Below are 20,593 nucleotides of genomic sequence, written 5' to 3'. Positions count from 1 at the left end.
TAATGTATAATAGATCATAGTCTTACTATGACTAAACCCCTCTCGGGCCAAGAGAGGGTGTGGCGTCACATTGTTTAAGCCCCGAAATTAACCCTTGATGGAGCAATTTATCTACTTACCCCTACTTCAGGGAAGGAGTGAATTCCATCTTGTGTAGCTGAGTTCCCAGCTCCTCAATCAGAAGAATCCCCAAAATAGTAGGCTTGTTGAGTCGGCAATCTGGCCACTCTCACCCATGCAAATCAAAGGACTGTTCTTATAGGCAGAAGTTCACAACTCACTCAGGATTAAGGTTATGTTATCTACGGTCATCCTAGTGAAATGAAAGTCTCAATTATGAACGGCGTTATATAACAAGATTAAACATTTCGTGGTTCGGTCTTATACAAACTCCTTTGTATAAAATATCCCTACTCGCATGTATAATACACGAATGATCAAGATCAGATCATGTGTAGAACTTTACAACATTTGTAACATCTACAAAGCGGGTCACACTTATAGTGTCATCAGGATAAGGTATCCCTCCTTATCCATATACTACAGACCATTTAAGTTATTACTTAAAACACGATCCACTTGTATGCCTCCACATACATATTTAAGTTACAACAATAACCATGGATCTTACTTTGTTGATTTGTGGTTAATGCAACTAAAATATCACATATTATATAGACTAAAGTGAATAAAATATCATATATTATAAATTACAAACGTTTGTTCATATAAGTGTTTTACAAACTATAGGACCCTACGAGATTTAAGGCATCAACCCCAACAGGATAACCTATGGTTCAGACAATTCTTGACCAATTGTTTAAATCTCTCCCATGGGTCACTTAATGTCTCAGAATCTCTCTGTTCGAAGTTCATGATTTCCCTTCGACACCTTGCATTGACAGTAGAAGAGAAAAACTTTTGCATGAATTTCTCTACCAATTTTTCTCATGTAGTCACCCTGCCAGGCTCGAAGGAGCTCAACCATTGCTTGCGTCGTCTTTCAGTGAATAAGGGAAAAGAGATAGACTTATAGCTTTAGGTGTGATCCAGGAATCACAAAGGAATTGCATGTCTCTAAGAAACGCTTTAAGTGTGCATAAGGATCCTCCCCACACATTCCACCAAACTACCTTGTAGTTTGTAACATCTGTAGCATTACATACTTCATCTCAAATCTTGTCCCATCGGGGGTTGGATATATGATCCCAAGTGCGAAGTCATATAGAATTGGTGAAGTATATTCATGCATTGGTCGCGTGTTGTTGTTCGCCATCAGAATAGGATTATTGACAATATTTGCTAATTGTTTAGCCATGTGTCGGTTATTTTGATTGTCAGGCATTCTTATCTGCCTTTGCCTCTGCCTTTTATTAGCTCTAATTCGTTGACGGAAGGTTCTTTCAATCTTAGGTCGTATTTAGGCTTAGAAGAGTCTTCTATGCTCATAAAACGCTTACAAGCTTAGGCTCAACTTGTAATACTCCTTTGATTGAGAGTCCTGTTAAAGATTCAAAATCAAATTACTGTTAGCTACGTTGCCTAATCCCCAACAACGACGCCAAAAACTTGTTGGCGATTTTAATCTTTGCGTTACACTTATGCCAATTTCTATCTTAATGTGAGACTATGCGTTAGAAGATAAAGATTAATTGTTCATGCAAAGCTCTTAGTTGTGTACAAGTTTCTTAAGTTAGATCCAAGTAGAAACCTAGGCTATGTTTCCTGGCAAACCTAGGGTTGAACGTAGGGATTAGTTAGTGTTAACACAAGATAGTAACATAATCTTTTGCAATTTGGTTCTAAGTATAAATATATGTGTTGATAATATTAATTAAACTAAGCCAGGATACATGCAAGATAAAGAGGGGTGGAGAAATGGGATGCATTGACAGAGTATAGAATGCATTGGAATGTAATGTGATGATTCCTTAGTACAGGCAACAGGTTTGGATGAAATCATTTGAATGAGATGGGATTGGGAAGACAAGTTGGTAATCCCTAACTGTACATGTGTGATGCGTCCAGATTCTGTTTTCTACTGTCTTTCAACGTCTCTCGATGCGTTTACCACACTTATCTCATCTTTAAGATACATGCGTTTACTAATATGACAGTTCAATATAACTAACTTTATCTATAATGCTACTCAATATTCTTAGTTGATGCGTTCCACAGTTACTTACTCTCACAAGCAATTAACTATTTCTACTTAAAACGATTGATTAGATGTATTCAAGCATAAAACATTTAAGTATACATCAAGTAAGCTAGACGCACATACATGTGGACTTAGCAGATTATCATTTAGTTCCACCCAACCCATGATGGATTTAGCTATTCATGATGAAGGAAAGTAAGAAAATGGATGTGGAAATGGATGAAATCATGATTAAATCAATATCAATGAAATATTTCTATAGAATTCTAGTTCAAACAAGATAAATAATGGAAGAAAAATTCTACGTAAGGAAAAGAAAAGTATATCAAGCTACCAGGGTTAATCTCTTGCTCCCTTTGGCTTGATTTTAAGTGTTTGTTGTTGTGACTGGGGTGAGGACATGCTGAAGCTCGTCCCTCTCGAGCTCTAACTCCAGCAGAACCTCTATATCGGAAGTGGAAATAGTGGTCAGACTCCTGTTCTTCTAGCAGGCGGCTGAAGAACTACCTTGTACTATAACATCCCGAATTTTAGGAAAATTTAAGTTAATTATCTAAAATTATTGAGTTTAAATTTCCATTTCATTTGGAAAGTTGAGATTAAATTGAAATAATTGAAAAAATTTGATTGATTAAATTGAATTTAATTGATTAGATATTCAAACTGATTATCTTGAAAATATTGAATTTTGCTTCTCTTAGATTTTAGATTTTAGGGCCAACTTAAAAAAAATAATTAAAAGAGATAATTAATTTCATGTGATTTTGAATTGATTTAAATATTTGGAAGGATTTAATAGGTATCAAATTGATGGATCTGCCCTTTAATTTTGATTTTTGAAGCCTAAATTAAGATAATTTGAAAAGTTAATTGATTTATAAATTTAATAGAATCTTTGAAGATTTTTGAGATATTGTGATAAAATATTTTATTTATCTTTTCAAAATTTGAAAAAAAAAATAAAAAGATTGAGATTTTTTCGAAATTAAATGAAAGTGAAAAGAGGCAAAAAAAAATTGGGGACAGAGCAATTCGGTTTTTCAGCGGCAGCTTTTACAAAATTGTCGATTTTCGGAGTTTGAATCGTTGGATCGTGCTCAAATTTGGTCAGTTTGAATCGTTGGAGAAAAATCTTGGATTCCAGATTTGAAAGTTTTGAGGCATTAACCATCAAGCTAGAGACCATTTTTTGTTTTGCAAAAAATTGGTGAAGATTGGTAAGTTTTGTAAGTTGTTGGATGGTTATTCTTTTGGATTGAGAGTAATAGTGAAAATTAAGTTATTGATTTTAGATTTGATTCTTGATCAGATTGACTAATTGAATCAAGTTTTGGAATTTGTCTTGGACCAAGCCATAACTTTAGGTTGATTCAAGTGTGCTAAAGAAGTTCTAAGGAGATTTTATTTTGCGTTTTTTTACCAAGTTGAGGTAAGTGGTACTATTATTGGTGCCTTCGTGCCAGGCAGCCTAGACTAGACCTATAAAGTTACTTAATGGACTCTTGAAGCATGATTTTGTCATTATGTTTTACTTGTTGCATGACAGTTATAAGTATTATGAGCATGTTCAAATTTCTAATAAGTACTGATATTATGTATGTGATGAATGAATAGACCAATAGAGCGGTTTACTGTCTCGCCTTGACGCATGTTTTATTTCAGAAGACCTACGGGTCTAGTTTCATATTTGACGGTGTGCCTACGGGCCACTAGACATGCATGAGTCGATGGGTTCACGTTCATGTTATTATCATATGCATTTCAAGGCAAGATAGTACGTCTTCTGGTTTTCCTTTCATCATCAAAAATCGATGCAGCTGTATGAGCCTCGGGCTATCTTTCTTTGCTCGTGGATGCATAGTCTGATCTCGGTAATGGGATCACTTACTGAGTATTTTATACTCAACCTTTCTTAATTTATGTTTTTCAGGTAATGATAGGAACGGACCGGCGGGTGACGAGAGGGACCTGTGATCGTGCCATATGGGACATGTAAATCGTTTCCGCTCAGTTTAGGTTTTCAAGCTATTTAAAAGTTTTGATTTGAAACTCATGTTGGTCAATATTTTTTTTTTTAAGTTATTTTTCTTCTTCATTATTTTAGGGCCCCGAGAGCAAAGGTTATACTTATTTGATATTTATTTTGGAAAACTGTCTTTATTATTTTAATGAAATTTATTTTCCTCAATGGTCAAAATGTTTTGAATGTAAGTGTGTAATTATGAGTAACGACCCTTATCAGAGTACTCAAAAGGTCAGGTCGTTACCGTTGGTATCAGAGCCTAAGTTTTAGGTTTTGTAGACTGACTTACGATGTAAGTCTTGGTTTTGTGTCCCTTATGGCTATTCACGGATCCTTCGTCCTCGCCAGGTATGTTTTTTCATTAAATGTTTTATGGAAGATGTGTTTAAAAGCCTTCATGCCTAAGCTTTATGTATTGACTGATTGTTATTGCTAGTTTAACGACCTGAAAGAAGATAGTATGAGATGACTATTTTGTTTTGGTGTTATGGAAAGAAAGAATGATCATTATAAGGCCATTTGGCGTTAGTTTAATTCATGGAAGGAATGTTAGAAACGAACATATATTTCTGTTCAGGAATATTGAAACCTAATAGAACTATGAAGTGTTATGTACTTATGACATGAAAGAAAGAAATGAATGTATTTGGTTAAACTATAGAATAAGGTAGGTGAATTGGAAATTCACTGAGGAATAATATTAAGTTTTGCATTACGAGAATAAAACTAGTGGTGCTACAAGGAACTTTATCACAAGGCACACGTTCTTAGTTACAAGATTAAAGTTTCTTTACAAGATAAAAAAGAGGTGAAGAAGAGACTATAAATTATATTAAGGATTACTAGATATTCAAGTCAAAATGTTCCAAGAAATTTTTTGAAAGGATTAATAGGTCATGATCACTTTCATGGTATTGAAGTTGGTGGAACGAGTAATGTATGGTGTTTTGGTTCTTTATGTAGCATGTCTAAAAGGAAGAAGAATTACTAGGAGTATAAAGCGATATCATGAGGAACTGTATACAAGACTTAGGTAAGATGAATTGGTCAAGGAATGCCAAGATGGTTGAAATTATAGTTGCCTTTAGATGGGAAAAATCGAGTTATTGGATTGAAAATTCTTAAGGTGCTTGGGTTTGAACTATGTGTTTGTCGCAATGAAAATGTTCAAGTTTAATTAACTATACCAAGAGGAAGGATAAACATTTTGAAGTTTAAAAGCAATGTTATCTTGTGGGGATACCCTACTAAAGTTCCAAGTTTGGAATGGAATTTTAGATTTATGGAAAAGGTTATAAAGGGTTATATGTCTTGGTTTAGGGATTATGTTTCCCTCTTGAAGTGAAAAGTGCACCTTCAAGTGGTTGGGTTAAGCAAGGATAAATATGAAAAAAAATAAAAGTATTGTAATTCTAATGTTTTAGTCACAATTTTCTCAATGAAAAATATTCAAGTATTTGCTTTAGTATGCATATATGGCTAAAAAAGTTATCATATGAGATCTATAAATTTTGAGTATATATTAGAATGCACTATAAAAAAAAATTAAAGGAAAAAAGAAATTAATTTCAGAGCTGTAAATGAGAAAAAATGACTAATTTTGAGAGAGCTGAAATCACGTAACACCATTAGAAAAAAACTTGACCAAAATAGTTGAAAATTAGATATTGTTTTTCTTCTCCATACAGAAGCTCTTGAGGATCTCTCCACAAAGGTTTTTTTTTTCTTTGTTGTTTTCTTGACAACGAAATTTCCATGCAAATCTTCAACCAATTTGTTTCTCAATGAAGAAGATGGAAGATGATCATCAGAAGAAGAACATCATCATGTTTCTAAGTCTTGTTTTCAAGCTTTCATCCATCATCTCTTGATCAAACTCACAATCTTTTCAAACACCAAAATTAATGTCTTTGGTGAATCCCTCTGCTGGACGTGCATTCATATGGATCGTCACTTGCTTTCTCTTCTTCTCCATTATCAGCGGCGGCGGCTGTCTTTTGATGTACATGATCCTCCCTGAGACCGAAACCACTGCCTGGCTACCCGTCGCCGGTTTGTCCTTGGTCTGTCTCCCTTGGTTCTTTTGGCTCTTAACTTTCTTCTACAGAGTCATCTCTCGTGCATGTGGTTTTAGAGTCTCCATTGGTATTGGCGTAGATGTCGGGGCCGATAACGCAAATGCCAATAATAACAATAATAACAATAATGCATCTGCTGAATCCCCTCGACACGATGGGGGAGATCGAGTTGATGAGGAGGACGACGACAATGGTGATCAAAGGCGAAGCAATTCGTCATCCAACAACTCGATAGCGTCTCGTGAGAGTGAAATGCCATTAGCCATAACAATGGGGTCGTAAAGCTAACTAAATAATTGAGTTCCACTGAAGAAGGGTTTGGTTATTCAATATGGAGGAAGAATTTGAGTCGAATGAATCAAGAAAGTTGAATGAATCTCCTACTAGAATTTGAGTCGTTTCCTCCATTTAAAAAAGAACATCGATCTTTGTTGATCTTTTTCATGAGTGTATATATGATAGCAATGTCGTCCATGTGCGTTGGTCTGAATGTAAGAAAAGATCTATCCTCGATCGAGCATCAATGGTGGTCGATATACTTGCAAATTCGACCTGTTTTTCTCAAATGATGCATATGACAGGATTATAGGATATAGCTAGATGGTCAATGGTTTTAATTTCTTGTCTTCAAAGTCCCTGTAATAGTTGAAATTTTACTTGTTAATTTATAGTGATTGCATATTTTAACCCATATACCAGTGCTTCTACTTTTGAAATTATGATCTTTAACCACCCAAGTTTTGTTCTTAGATACCAAAACAAATTCCTTTTACAGCATCATTACTGAATGCATCTTTTTTCTTCTTCGCTGTAGATAGTTTAGCTCGTCTCGATTTTTCTAGTCGAGTCGAAACCAAAACCAACATAAATACAAGGGGGATATGCAAAATCGAGCTGCCTCAAAATAATTGTGTTTAGTCATGAGTTAAATTGAGAAAAGGGAATTTGATCTAATAACAACAAATTTTATTACTAATTAAACATAACTTCAATTAAAAGATCATATTTGAAAAGAATGGGCGATGGGGGTGGGAAAATTACTAAAAACAAGCTAAAACAACAAATTGAGACAAGCAAAAGCATCGGGCTGGGAGAGGATAGGTGGAAAAGACATGAAAAAAAATTGTGTCGCATTGGCCCATCTCATTGAGTCAGGGATAAGCCGCCACTGGAATAGGAGGGTCATCCCTAACCCCGATGGCACTTGAAAAGCTGTTAGTAGGTCACCAGAAGGTTATATTTCAATGGTTTGTTGGGGTGTGTCATGAATCATATAACCGCGACCGGTCATCCGTCCAAAATAAACTCGAAAAACAATCCTAGTAGTTCATCATAAGATATAATAAAATCCAAACTTATTCCTCTACTAACCCTGTCATTAAACCAATGGGAGTAACATTGATTCCGAAATGCAGGCATTGAAGTGATGGTTTCAGTTTAGAGAAAAAAACAGCAAGAACTGATACAAAGTCAATCCGAAAACACATGAATGACAAACAGATGAATTGATAGATAGACATTTGAAGAAGTTACAGCCTATAAAGAGAAACAAAGCCTCTAATCACTCAAATTATATTAAATTTGGGCAAATCGTTTCCTTGTATTCAAGTTTATCAGTGGGAAACTAAGAACAGCGACTAGCATTCCAACAAAAGTCATTGTAAAACATTATTCTTTTGTTTCCTAAATTTGCATTGCACATTTGATTTTGAACTAGAATAGAGCATTGTATTTGTCAACAAAGGAAATGGGATTCCTACCAATCAAAACCTAACAGCAGAACAAATGAGATATAAAATCTAACCAATATATTCGCAAGAAGAAGAAGATATTCAAAATCTGGCTACTGCTTGGAAGAAGATGGATTTTTATGAACTGAATTTGCTGATTGTTTGGCGGAAGATTGTTCTGCTTCATAACGCTGTCGAAGCTTCTCCTGTAAAACGCGTACTCTGTCTTCCGTCTTCCGAAGCTTTCTCCATCTATAACCAGTCCAAAGAGCGAATCCGCCATAGACAACAATGTATGATCCCCATACATAAGGATATGTTTCAGCATTCTCTTTGATTTCTCTGTACTTTTCTTCCAATTTACCCAAAAAACCAATCGAACTAGCAACACCATATAACTTATCTTCTTCCTTCTCCTCCTCGATTTCCACCATTGCGATTGCCGCTTCTGTTCCCAACGAATCAGTGCAATCTCATAACAAAAGATTAAGCAGCACAATTGAAGAAATAACTGAAAATTTTGAAGAATCGTGTGGAGGCCCAGTCTGAGGCTGTGCCGAAAATGGAAGAAATGGTGGAAACAGAGATGAAAAATAAGAACTAGGGTTTTGTCCTATGTGAATTGACAAAATTAACCCCACATAAAATATCTCTTTATAAAAAACGAAGTATTTTTTCAACATTTTGACCACTAACCTTTATTATTGTGTTGTTAGATGGCATGGTTTTCGAATAACCTAAACAACCTCTATTATTCAATTTTGTTAGGTTGGGATGAGTTTAAAAAAATTTAGATTCACCTAACCAAATCTAAATAATTTTTCTTTGTTTAAAATAATTATTAGTCATATGTTATATATACCTTTATGTTTTTTTAATTAAAAAGAAAAAATAAGTTATAACTCAACAACCCAATCCAATAATTTTAAGGATTGGAAACTTTATTTGAGTTTTTTTTTTTTTTGTAGCAATTGGAATTTTTGGTTACTTCAAAAAATATCCCAATCCAACCCAAATACATCCCTATTTGAGAGTAGAAGTGTACATGGTTCGGGTTGGGTTAGGTTGAAGGTGTTTTTAGGACGTCAGAAAGTTCAGGTTAGAACCCAAAGAACCCAAATAAAGTCTATGACCCAACCCAATCCAATCCTTAAAATTCGGGTTGGGTTGAGTTGATGAGTCATAACTTGTTTTTTGTTTTTAATTCAAAATATATAAATTTATATACAACAGATAACTAATAACTAAAATCTCACAAAATTCAAATGTTAAATACCAAATATCTAAGATATTTATTGTAAACTTCAAATAAAGACAAATATCATAACAATTTTAAAAGAAATATATTTAAAATTTATAAATTAATCAATACAAAGTAATTAAATTTTAAATAAAGAGAAATATATATAGTATATTTTATTTATATATATATAATTTGGGTCGGGTTGGGTCAATCCAATTTTTTTAGCCAACCACGACCTATCCCAACTCAACAAAAATAGAAAAAGTTTAACCCAACTTAACCCAAAAACAAATCTAACCCAACTTAATTCAGGTAGTCTGGGTTGTTCGATTTGTCGGGTTATTTAAACACCCCTATTTGAGAGTGGATCTAAAGTTTTAATCTTTTTTCGGACATGTTTGGTAAGAAATAAAACAAATTTTTGAAAATCTTCCAGAAGACAAAAAAAAAGAAGTGATAAAACTCGAGATTTTCAAATTCAAATTAAGAGAAGACGAAAAACAAAAAGCTCAAATTAATTTTTTTTTACTCCAACAAAATATTTGTAAATATTTTCTCTAAATAATATATTAATGAAAACTTTCAATTTCTTTTTCTTTTTCTTTTTTATTTTTTACAAGAAAAAAACTCTTACATTACCAAATTGTGGTATTTAAAGATGCGATTATCATTATATTTTAGCAAAATTACTTGTTTGATTCCTAAATTTTGAAGAATAGACGTACTTGATTCCTTCCTTATATTCAAATTCATCATTTAATCGAGTTTTCGAGAATAGATTTAAATATTCCACTAACAAAATTATTTAACTTAAACAGAAAATTGATTATAAGATGACTTGAAAAGAAATGATATATATATATATATATATATATGGGGAAAATTTCTAGTGTTGATTTGTTAATTTATTTAATATTTATTACATCAGCTCCACATAATTCTTAAAAACTCTTTATATGGAAGCAATAAATGGAGATAGTATGGAAAATCCTATACTACTATATTAGAAAATTGGTTTAATTAAGTAAACTAATACATTTAGGGACAAGAAGATTTGAACCACAATCGTGACGCTAAACTAATAAATTTAATTTTAACCATTATTATTTTTCTTTTCAATTCTTGTTTTAAATTAAGTTTATGAAAATTCTTTTCACCTTGTTTTCTTTTTTTACTCTCACTTTTTTAAAAAAAATTAAAATCTTATCCAAAATAATTCATAAACAAAAATTAATACAAGCTTATGAGAACTTTATTTTAGAAAGAATAAAAAAACATTATATATAAAATTCAAATAAAATTATTTTGAAAGTATACTAAATAAAGAAATAGGTTTGTACAGTTTTAAATTATGAATGTAATAACAATGTACTTTATAATTAATTAGTAGAAATACAATGATTTATACTTTTCATTTTACACTTATAAACTTCCAACTAAAGAAAAGCAACAGAGAGAAACGATATCCAAAACCATAAAGTAAGGCCAACATCAACAACTTAGAGCAAAATCAATATTAGTGATCAACAAACAAAACCTACAAATAAATTCTATTTCAAAACTTTGAACTATTTAATGGTTACAAGTTGTTGTTAGATTTGATAAAATACTCATAATTTCATAATCAAACTGATCATTCACTTGAGTATTAAAAGCATCATTGGACAAAGTCATTTGAGAATTTGAAGCACAAGCCATCATCGTTTGATCATCTGTCAGTTGCATTTGTATGTATGATAGCGAGAGAACTGATTGTGTAGCAAGAGGAAGTCCGTAATGCATCGAGTGACTTTGTGTGTTGTCCATAACCATCCCATTTGCTGGAGTTTCTTAGGTAAATATAAAGAATTATATTTATTAATGTCTTGTATATGCTTGGTAGATTTTGATCAGTAATTAATATATGTGTTATATTAATAAAGTTGAAAATCAATTTGCATTGAGCATGACACATCTATAGTTTAATATAATTGTTATATTAAAGTCATGAAATGCATGTAATATGATTTTCTTGTTAATTAGAATTTGATTGTTACTCAAGTAAACCATAGAAAACATGTTTGCAGGGCTATTAATTAATTTTGTAATAGTTATAAAATTGATAATAGTAATCGTCAACCTATAATAAAGAGTTGCATTCAAAATTAGAGTATTAGGGAATTGGATTTAATTTTAAAATGTTTAAAATTAATCTAGACCTTAGATCACATTAATTTTAATAAGATTATAATTACTTCCTATTTGTTTTAATAGATTTAAAATATGACTAATAGGACAATCATGACTATAGGTTATAAGGAAACTCTAAGTTTTGTCTAGGTTGGGGGTTCTTAAGATGACAATTTACAGAACACCTCCTATCAGGGAACTAACTTAAAACTTGAATTGAATTAACCTTAATCTTGTTAGCATGCAATGCCATTAGGTTAATTAAATGGTTCAATTCACCTAGAACATTATTTTAAAGACCTTATTTTAAGAGTTATAGTAGGTACAGACTTAGACAGATTCATTAGCCATAATTTAACTAAGTACAATAAAACCCTAAAATAGTATAATACTTTAGTGGGAGAAAATTAGTCTATGGGATATATCAATTTTTAGCTCTCACGTCTCTAAGAGTTCACATCGTGAGATCCATACTTGGCTTCATGTCGCCCTGGGTGCGGCCCACCCTTTAGAAAGTGTTTACATGGGTCAATACCACAATGAATAGGGAAAGTATTCATAGTAAGTGGGAGAAGGACGTGTGTCAACATATCTTATGGTCTCTTCCATTAGGTTGCACATTGAGATTCTTATGGTCCACATGTGTATCGTCCTGGAGCAACCATCCTTTCAGAGGGTCTGATCATAGGATTCAAAACAACGCAAGCTCTAGTAATGGATAGGGTTACTTAGGTTAATCTTCAATAGTTGTTTTCCCTTACGATAGCCAGTTGAAGCATACCTCTGGGATCCGAAAATGGGAGGGTCACAATTATAGGATGAATTAAGCTAGTTAATGAATCCTTGACTAAAAAATAGTAGCTAAAAACTATAGGAATAAGAGTTATTCTACTATTAGTAATTAGCTAAGATTGTTTCAATTTAGGGGAATGATAGTTTTCTGAAGTACCGTTGCAAAAACTAAATCAATAGTTAGGGATTTGTGATTGACTATTTTGGCTGAATTGATTGGATATATATTTTTTTATAATGGGTTAAGAAAAATATAACTAATACGGTCAATTGTTTGTTATTCGATTCAACATATCTTTCACAATAATGTCTTGCTTAAGAACGAAAAACTAACTAGAGAAATTTATGTGACTTGGAAATCTAACTTGAATATGATTCTAGTTATAGATGATCTATGATTCTTCTTAATGGAGGAATGTCCTCTAATCCCCACACGTAATGCATCCCAAGTGGCAAGGGATGCTTATGACTGCTAGACGAAGACCAATGACAAGGCCCGAGTCTATATCTTGGCAAGTCTTTCTGACGTTCTTACCAAGAAACACGAGGCCATGATCACGACACATCAGATCATGAAGTCGCTTCAAGAGATGTTTGGACAACCGTCCTCTCAGATCCGATATGAGTTTAGCCAATTAATCTGTGAGTCTTTAGTGGAGTGTACCAACTGTTAACGAATATTGATTAACTTGGTTAATGAGTTTAGTCAATTAATCTCATATCGTTGGAACTCCTGATCTACAAGTCCACTAGGTCTCTTGTTAGCTCACTAGAGGATATTTAAGAGAGATGATTTGAATTGTTCAAATTAATTTGAGGAAATCATATATATAATTGATTATGGATATGATCTATAATTCAAATTAAATTGAAAAGAAATATTTGAATAAGATTCAATTAATTAATTCAAGTGAATTAGATTTACAGAGAATTAATTAATAGAGAGGTATTGCACGTATACATACAATGTTTATGATAATTAAATATATATACATTAAATTGGATTTAATGTATAAATAGTTATTTCATTAATGTGCAAATTAAATTAATAAGTGTTATTTAATTGTACTAATTAGTGTTAATTAATTAATTAATTGTGGAAAAGGGAAATAGAAAAAGGATTAAGAAAATGGTTTGACCGTTATCTATATAATGACTTCCCTACGGCCCCTTTAGGAGACATTGATGACAATACACAACACACAAGTGTTATTATGCAAAATTTTCCTTAAGCCACAAAGAAAATCCTCCCTACTCTCAAATCTCCTCCCCTCTTCCAATAGTTGGATACCACTTATTCCTCTATTAAAATCATAGAGAATAACGAGGTTACTCTCGTGTGTTCGAGATTGTTCAAGAAATTGTTCGTGATCAAGATTGTTGGAACTTCGAGAGGATTGTTCATGAAGCTTGGGAATCTACAAAGGTAAGAACGGTTCTAATCCTTTCCCAAAACATGTTAATTTACATGTTTATATTCTCTTTTAGTATAATGAATTTGTTTATGTAAAAATCGAAGGGATGCAAGACGTTCTCTCACAACGCTTCTGTAGGATTTGATCCCTTCAGATTGGTTATATCCATGGACACAGAAATATATCTACAGTGCAACTAATAGAGTGCTTGATAGTTAATGAATATTGATTAATTTAATTTAAGAGTTTAATTATTAATCTCATATCATTGGAGCTTCTAATATGTAGGTTTATAAGATCCTTTGTTAGCTCACTGAAAACAAAAAAGAATGATTTGAATTGTTCAAATCAATTGATGGAATAATATCAATGAGATTAATATGATATGGTTAATTATAGATCTAGTCTATAATTAAGAAAGATATATTTAAATATGATTCAATATTAAATTCTTATGAATTTGATTCATAAAGAATTAATTAATTTTGAAAGGTGGAGACAAATAAACATATGATATTAAATTAGCCAGAGTAATTTTGGAAAGCTATAGAGAAAGTCTCGATATAGGTTCATCGTTTTGCCCGAATTAGGGCAAGGGGATTTCATCAAATGAAATCCTAGTTTCCAAATCATTTTTCTCTAAAAGTTTTCTCGTCTCCACTCTTCTCTCCTTGGTTCCTAGAAAATAATAAGATTCACTTACGGTGGTGTCTATTGTTCATTGTAGAATCGTTCTAGAGAAGATGACGAGGAAATCGTGAAGAGTACAAGAATCGATAAAGGTAAGTGATATTCTTCTTCTCTTTTTCTCTTCTCTCTTCTAAGCATGTTGATCTACAAGTTTGTTTTGTTCTGTTTAGTTGCTGTTTTGTTTCAATTTAAATCGAAAAGGCGAAATGCAAGGCATTCACACGTTTCTACTAGAAATTTGATCCCTTCACGTAGCTCCTCGATTATGAGGATTTTGTTCATTTTTCCCAATTTCTTAAACCCAAGAGGATTGTTTTTCCATTTAATATGAACTGCAAATATCTTTTCTCTGCCGCCTCTTGCTTCTTGTTTCTATATTTATATTTAGGTATTCATCTAGGATTTTTTTAAACCTTTTTTCCTATGTTTATGGCGTTCTTACGTGGAATTTGATTTTTTACTCTTTTTTGCTTCTCTATCATGGGTTTGCTTTGTTGAGTTTAGGTTGAGATTTTGGATGAATTTATGATATTATCTCTTTCTTTCTCATTCAGATTCACCATTCATTATGTTCATGATTAACCAAGATGTTGGGTCAAGAGTAGTGTGGATGTACTGTTTATGCTCCTAAACTGTTTGATGAAATGCCTCACAAAGCCCTGGAGTTACAACTCAAGAATGTTCGTTTATTTTATTGCTTCTGCTTCAGTTTTCCTTCCCATTGCTTCTGCTTCAGTTTTCTTGTGTAGTTGCCAAGGAACTTCAAACTCTATATGAGTCTATGAGATTCAATTTTTTGAATAAGCTAATATTTTTCGGGCTACATGACCTATAAGCTTGCATTTTAATTTATCTATTTTATGTTCATATGTGTCTATATATGCTGTAAAGATTACACGTGAAGAAGTGATTGTTTTGAGTTGTGGCTTTTGCAAAAGTTGAATTGTCTATGTTTGGGCGGTTTACTTTTGACAGAGACAGTTGGCAAGGATTTCAATGATGAAGAAGAAACGTTCATTCTTTGGATGCTTCAGACTTTGTACACAGTGAAATCTAAGGTTTTCTTTCTTATATAATCATTTATTTACTATCTTGAGAAATTACACAAAGCTGTGCTACAAAGACCAAAAAGACCAACCTTTTATTACAGTGAGGATCCCTGCTAACTTGTTTTTTCATTGCATTTTTTGATGTTTACTTCTGATTTTGCTAGATGCATTACCAAAACATGAAGAAATATTTTAGTCAGAGTATAGTTACCTAGCCCTATATGTGCATTTTCGTGTCTCTTGAATAATTTATGACAACAATGGAGCACTGCACTCGTTAATTTTTTAGGTTAGCATTTTTGTGTCCCGTGATGATGGTATTTATCAGGTTAGCATTATATCTGTATAATTTGATTGGAATACGTGGTGTTTATCATTTGAAATGTGGGCGACTTGTCTGCGATTGCTTTCAATAGATTATTTTCTAAACACGATCAAATATTTTCCTTATCATCTTGAAGTAGAGTTAAGTTTAATGATGAGTGATACAAATTCTAATTTATGAAAATTTACCTTTGTTTCTAGCTTATGCATGTAGGTTTCTTTTTCTTTATGTTTCTCTAAAAGAAGGATCCTGATGAATGTAATATCAATAACATATTACTAACAATCTATAAAGTCTAGTACAACTACCTTTATTTGCTTTGAAAAAACTGAGATTTGTGAGAGGTTTAACTAATTGGCATTATTTGTTTTATTGGGGTTATATTAGTTGAAGGGAGTGACTGAGGTGGCTGTCAACCAATTTGAGATTAGTTTATTTTTCATTCTAATGTCCCTAAGTTTATGTCTTCAATTGAAATTGATTATGTTACTATACCCATCTTTTTAATGTACACATTCCCCCTCTCATCTAAGGCCCCCTCTTCATTTCATTTCCATTTAAAATTTAATTATTAGATTCATGAATTCGATTCTAAGTTCATTAAATATGAAAAGTTTGATTAAATTTGATGTTCAAGTTTAATTCATTTTACCTAAAACTAGTAGTGCTCTCTTCTCTTATGAGTCAAACAATCCTTATTAAATTTGATCAAGGATTTCTAGTTGAAATGAAGAAGGTATACAAGGAGGTGAAGGTAATTATTGATGGAAAACAGTTGCTATATGGAATTACCTAAGGTTTGTAGGCTTTTTTATATTTTTCTTCGCTATTTTTTTTTTTTTTTTTNATATATATATATATATATATATGGGGAAAATTTCTAGTGTTGATTTGTTAATTTATTTAATATTTATTACATCAGCTCCACATAATTCTTAAAAACTCTTTATATGGAAGCAATAAATGGAGATAGTATGGAAAATCCTATACTACTATATTAGAAAATTGGTTTAATTAAGTAAACTAATACATTTAGGGACAAGAAGATTTGAACCACAATCGTGACGCTAAACTAATAAATTTAATTTTAACCATTATTATTTTTCTTTTCAATTCTTGTTTTAAATTAAGTTTATGAAAATTCTTTTCACCTTGTTTTCTTTTTTTACTCTCACTTTTTTAAAAAAAATTAAAATCTTATCCAAAATAATTCATAAACAAAAATTAATACAAGCTTATGAGAACTTTATTTTAGAAAGAATAAAAAAACATTATATATAAAATTCAAATAAAATTATTTTGAAAGTATACTAAATAAAGAAATAGGTTTGTACAGTTTTAAATTATGAATGTAATAACAATGTACTTTATAATTAATTAGTAGAAATACAATGATTTATACTTTTCATTTTACACTTATAAACTTCCAACTAAAGAAAAGCAACAGAGAGAAACGATATCCAAAACCATAAAGTAAGGCCAACATCAACAACTTAGAGCAAAATCAATATTAGTGATCAACAAACAAAACCTACAAATAAATTCTATTTCAAAACTTTGAACTATTTAATGGTTACAAGTTGTTGTTAGATTTGATAAAATACTCATAATTTCATAATCAAACTGATCATTCACTTGAGTATTAAAAGCATCATTGGACAAAGTCATTTGAGAATTTGAAGCACAAGCCATCATCGTTTGATCATCTGTCAGTTGCATTTGTATGTATGATAGCGAGAGAACTGATTGTGTAGCAAGAGGAAGTCCGTAATGCATCGAGTGACTTTGTGTGTTGTCCATAACCATCCCATTTGCTGGAGTTTCTTAGGTAAATATAAAGAATTATATTTATTAATGTCTTGTATATGCTTGGTAGATTTTGATCAGTAATTAATATATGTGTTATATTAATAAAGTTGAAAATCAATTTGCATTGAGCATGACACATCTATAGTTTAATATAATTGTTATATTAAAGTCATGAAATGCATGTAATATGATTTTCTTGTTAATTAGAATTTGATTGTTACTCAAGTAAACCATAGAAAACATGTTTGCAGGGCTATTAATTAATTTTGTAATAGTTATAAAATTGATAATAGTAATCGTCAACCTATAATAAAGAGTTGCATTCAAAATTAGAGTATTAGGGAATTGGATTTAATTTTAAAATGTTTAAAATTAATCTAGACCTTAGATCACATTAATTTTAATAAGATTATAATTACTTCCTATTTGTTTTAATAGATTTAAAATATGACTAATAGGACAATCATGACTATAGGTTATAAGGAAACTCTAAGTTTTGTCTAGGTTGGGGGTTCTTAAGATGACAATTTACAGAACACCTCCTATCAGGGAACTAACTTAAAACTTGAATTGAATTAACCTTAATCTTGTTAGCATGCAATGCCATTAGGTTAATTAAATGGTTCAATTCACCTAGAACATTATTTTAAAGACCTTATTTTAAGAGTTATAGTAGGTACAGACTTAGACAGATTCATTAGCCATAATTTAACTAAGTACAATAAAACCCTAAAATAGTATAATACTTTAGTGGGAGAAAATTAGTCTATGGGATATATCAATTTTTAGCTCTCACGTCTCTAAGAGTTCACATCGTGAGATCCATACTTGGCTTCATGTCGCCCTGGGTGCGGCCCACCCTTTAGAAAGTGTTTACATGGGTCAATACCACAATGAATAGGGAAAGTATTCATAGTAAGTGGGAGAAGGACGTGTGTCAACATATCTTATGGTCTCTTCCATTAGGTTGCACATTGAGATTCTTATGGTCCACATGTGTATCGTCCTGGAGCAACCATCCTTTCAGAGGGTCTGATCATAGGATTCAAAACAACGCAAGCTCTAGTAATGGATAGGGTTACTTAGGTTAATCTTCAATAGTTGTTTTCCCTTACGATAGCCAGTTGAAGCATACCTCTGGGATCCGAAAATGGGAGGGTCACAATTATAGGATGAATTAAGCTAGTTAATGAATCCTTGACTAAAAAATAGTAGCTAAAAACTATAGGAATAAGAGTTATTCTACTATTAGTAATTAGCTAAGATTGTTTCAATTTAGGGGAATGATAGTTTTCTGAAGTACCGTTGCAAAAACTAAATCAATAGTTAGGGATTTGTGATTGACTATTTTGGCTGAATTGATTGGATATATATTTTTTTATAATGGGTTAAGAAAAATATAACTAATACGGTCAATTGTTTGTTATTCGATTCAACATATCTTTCACAATAATGTCTTGCTTAAGAACGAAAAACTAACTAGAGAAATTTATGTGACTTGGAAATCTAACTTGAATATGATTCTAGTTATAGATGATCTATGATTCTTCTTAATGGAGGAATGTCCTCTAATCCCCACACGTAATGCATCCCAAGTGGCAAGGGATGCTTATGACTGCTAGACGAAGACCAATGACAAGGCCCGAGTCTATATCTTGGCAAGTCTTTCTGACGTTCTTACCAAGAAACACGAGGCCATGATCACGACACATCAGATCATGAAGTCGCTTCAAGAGATGTTTGGACAACCGTCCTCTCAGATCCGATATGAGTTTAGCCAATTAATCTGTGAGTCTTTAGTGGAGTGTACCAACTGTTAACGAATATTGATTAACTTGGTTAATGAGTTTAGTCAATTAATCTCATATCGTTGGAACTCCTGATCTACAAGTCCACTAGGTCTCTTGTTAGCTCACTAGAGGATATTTAAGAGAGATGATTTGAATTGTTCAAATTAATTTGAGGAAATCATATATATAATTGATTATGGATATGATCTATAATTCAAATTAAATTGAAAAGAAATATTTGAATAAGATTCAATTAATTAATTCAAGTGAATTAGATTTACAGAGAATTAATTAATAGAGAGGTATTGCACGTATACATACAATGTTTATGATAATTAAATATATATACATTAAATTGGATTTAATGTATAAATAGTTATTTCATTAATGTGCAAATTAAATTAATAAGTGTTATTTAATTGTACTAATTAGTGTTAATTAATTAATTAATTGTGGAAAAGGGAAATAGAAAAAGGATTAAGAAAATGGTTTGACCGTTATCTATATAATGACTTCCCTACGGCCCCTTTAGGAGACATTGATGACAATACACAACACACAAGTGTTATTATGCAAAATTTTCCTTAAGCCACAAAGAAAATCCTCCCTACTCTCAAATCTCCTCCCCTCTTCCAATAGTTGGATACCACTTATTCCTCTATTAAAATCATAGAGAATAACGAGGTTACTCTCGTGTGTTCGAGATTGTTCAAGAAATTGTTCGTGATCAAGATTGTTGGAACTTCGAGAGGATTGTTCATGAAGCTTGGGAATCTACAAAGGTAAGAACGGTTCTAATCCTTTCCCAAAACATGTTAATTTACATGTTTATATTCTCTTTTAGTATAATGAATTTGTTTATGTAAAAATCGAAGGGATGCAAGACGTTCTCTCACAACGCTTCTGTAGGATTTGATCCCTTCAGATTGGTTATATCCATGGACACAGAAATATATCTACAGTGCAACTAATAGAGTGCTTGATAGTTAATGAATATTGATTAATTTAATTTAAGAGTTTAATTATTAATCTCATATCATTGGAGCTTCTAATATGTAGGTTTATAAGATCCTTTGTTAGCTCACTGAAAACAAAAAAGAATGATTTGAATTGTTCAAATCAATTGATGGAATAATATCAATGAGATTAATATGATATGGTTAATTATAGATCTAGTCTATAATTAAGAAAGATATATTTAAATATGATTCAATATTAAATTCTTATGAATTTGATTCATAAAGAATTAATTAATTTTGAAAGGTGGAGACAAATAAACATATGATATTAAATTAGCCAGAGTAATTTTGGAAAGCTAT

At 31.7% G+C, this 20,593-nt stretch overlaps 2 protein-coding genes and 1 long non-coding RNA gene across 4 annotated transcripts; 2 read left to right on the top strand and 1 right to left on the bottom strand.

Annotated features, from left to right (window-relative positions):
• Positions 1 to 5,817: 5,817 nt before the first annotated feature.
• Positions 5,818 to 7,663, top strand: LOC120087896. Its single transcript, XM_039044905.1, has one exon. The coding sequence runs from the start codon at positions 6,089 to 6,091 to the stop codon at positions 6,542 to 6,544; it is 456 nt and encodes a 151-aa protein (XP_038900833.1). The 5' UTR covers positions 5,818 to 6,088; the 3' UTR covers positions 6,545 to 7,663.
• Positions 7,664 to 7,875: 212 nt separating this feature from the next.
• On the bottom strand, positions 7,876 to 8,569 carry LOC120087898. The gene has a single exon (XM_039044906.1). The coding sequence runs from the start codon at positions 8,424 to 8,426 to the stop codon at positions 8,106 to 8,108; it is 321 nt and encodes a 106-aa protein (XP_038900834.1). The 5' UTR covers positions 8,427 to 8,569; the 3' UTR covers positions 7,876 to 8,105.
• Positions 8,570 to 14,159: 5,590 nt separating this feature from the next.
• Positions 14,160 to 16,515, top strand: LOC120088808. 2 transcript variants are annotated; one of them, XR_005485041.1, is made up of 3 exons: positions 14,160 to 14,393; positions 14,856 to 14,981; positions 15,277 to 16,515. It is a non-coding gene; the product is annotated as an uncharacterized LOC120088808 (long non-coding RNA). The 2 variants fall into 2 exon arrangements; XR_005485042.1 differs by lacking the exon at positions 15,277 to 16,515 and having other exon boundaries at positions 14,856 to 15,124.
• The last annotated feature ends 4,078 nt before the right edge of the window (positions 16,516 to 20,593 follow it).

The sequence above is a fragment of the Benincasa hispida genome, chromosome 10 (genome assembly GCF_009727055.1).
Source record: "Benincasa hispida cultivar B227 chromosome 10, ASM972705v1, whole genome shotgun sequence".
In the NCBI taxonomy this organism is placed as follows: Eukaryota; Viridiplantae; Streptophyta; class Magnoliopsida; order Cucurbitales; family Cucurbitaceae; genus Benincasa; species Benincasa hispida.
Note: the sequence above shows the minus strand (reverse complement) of the source record. Positions and strands in the feature narration are given on the sequence as shown.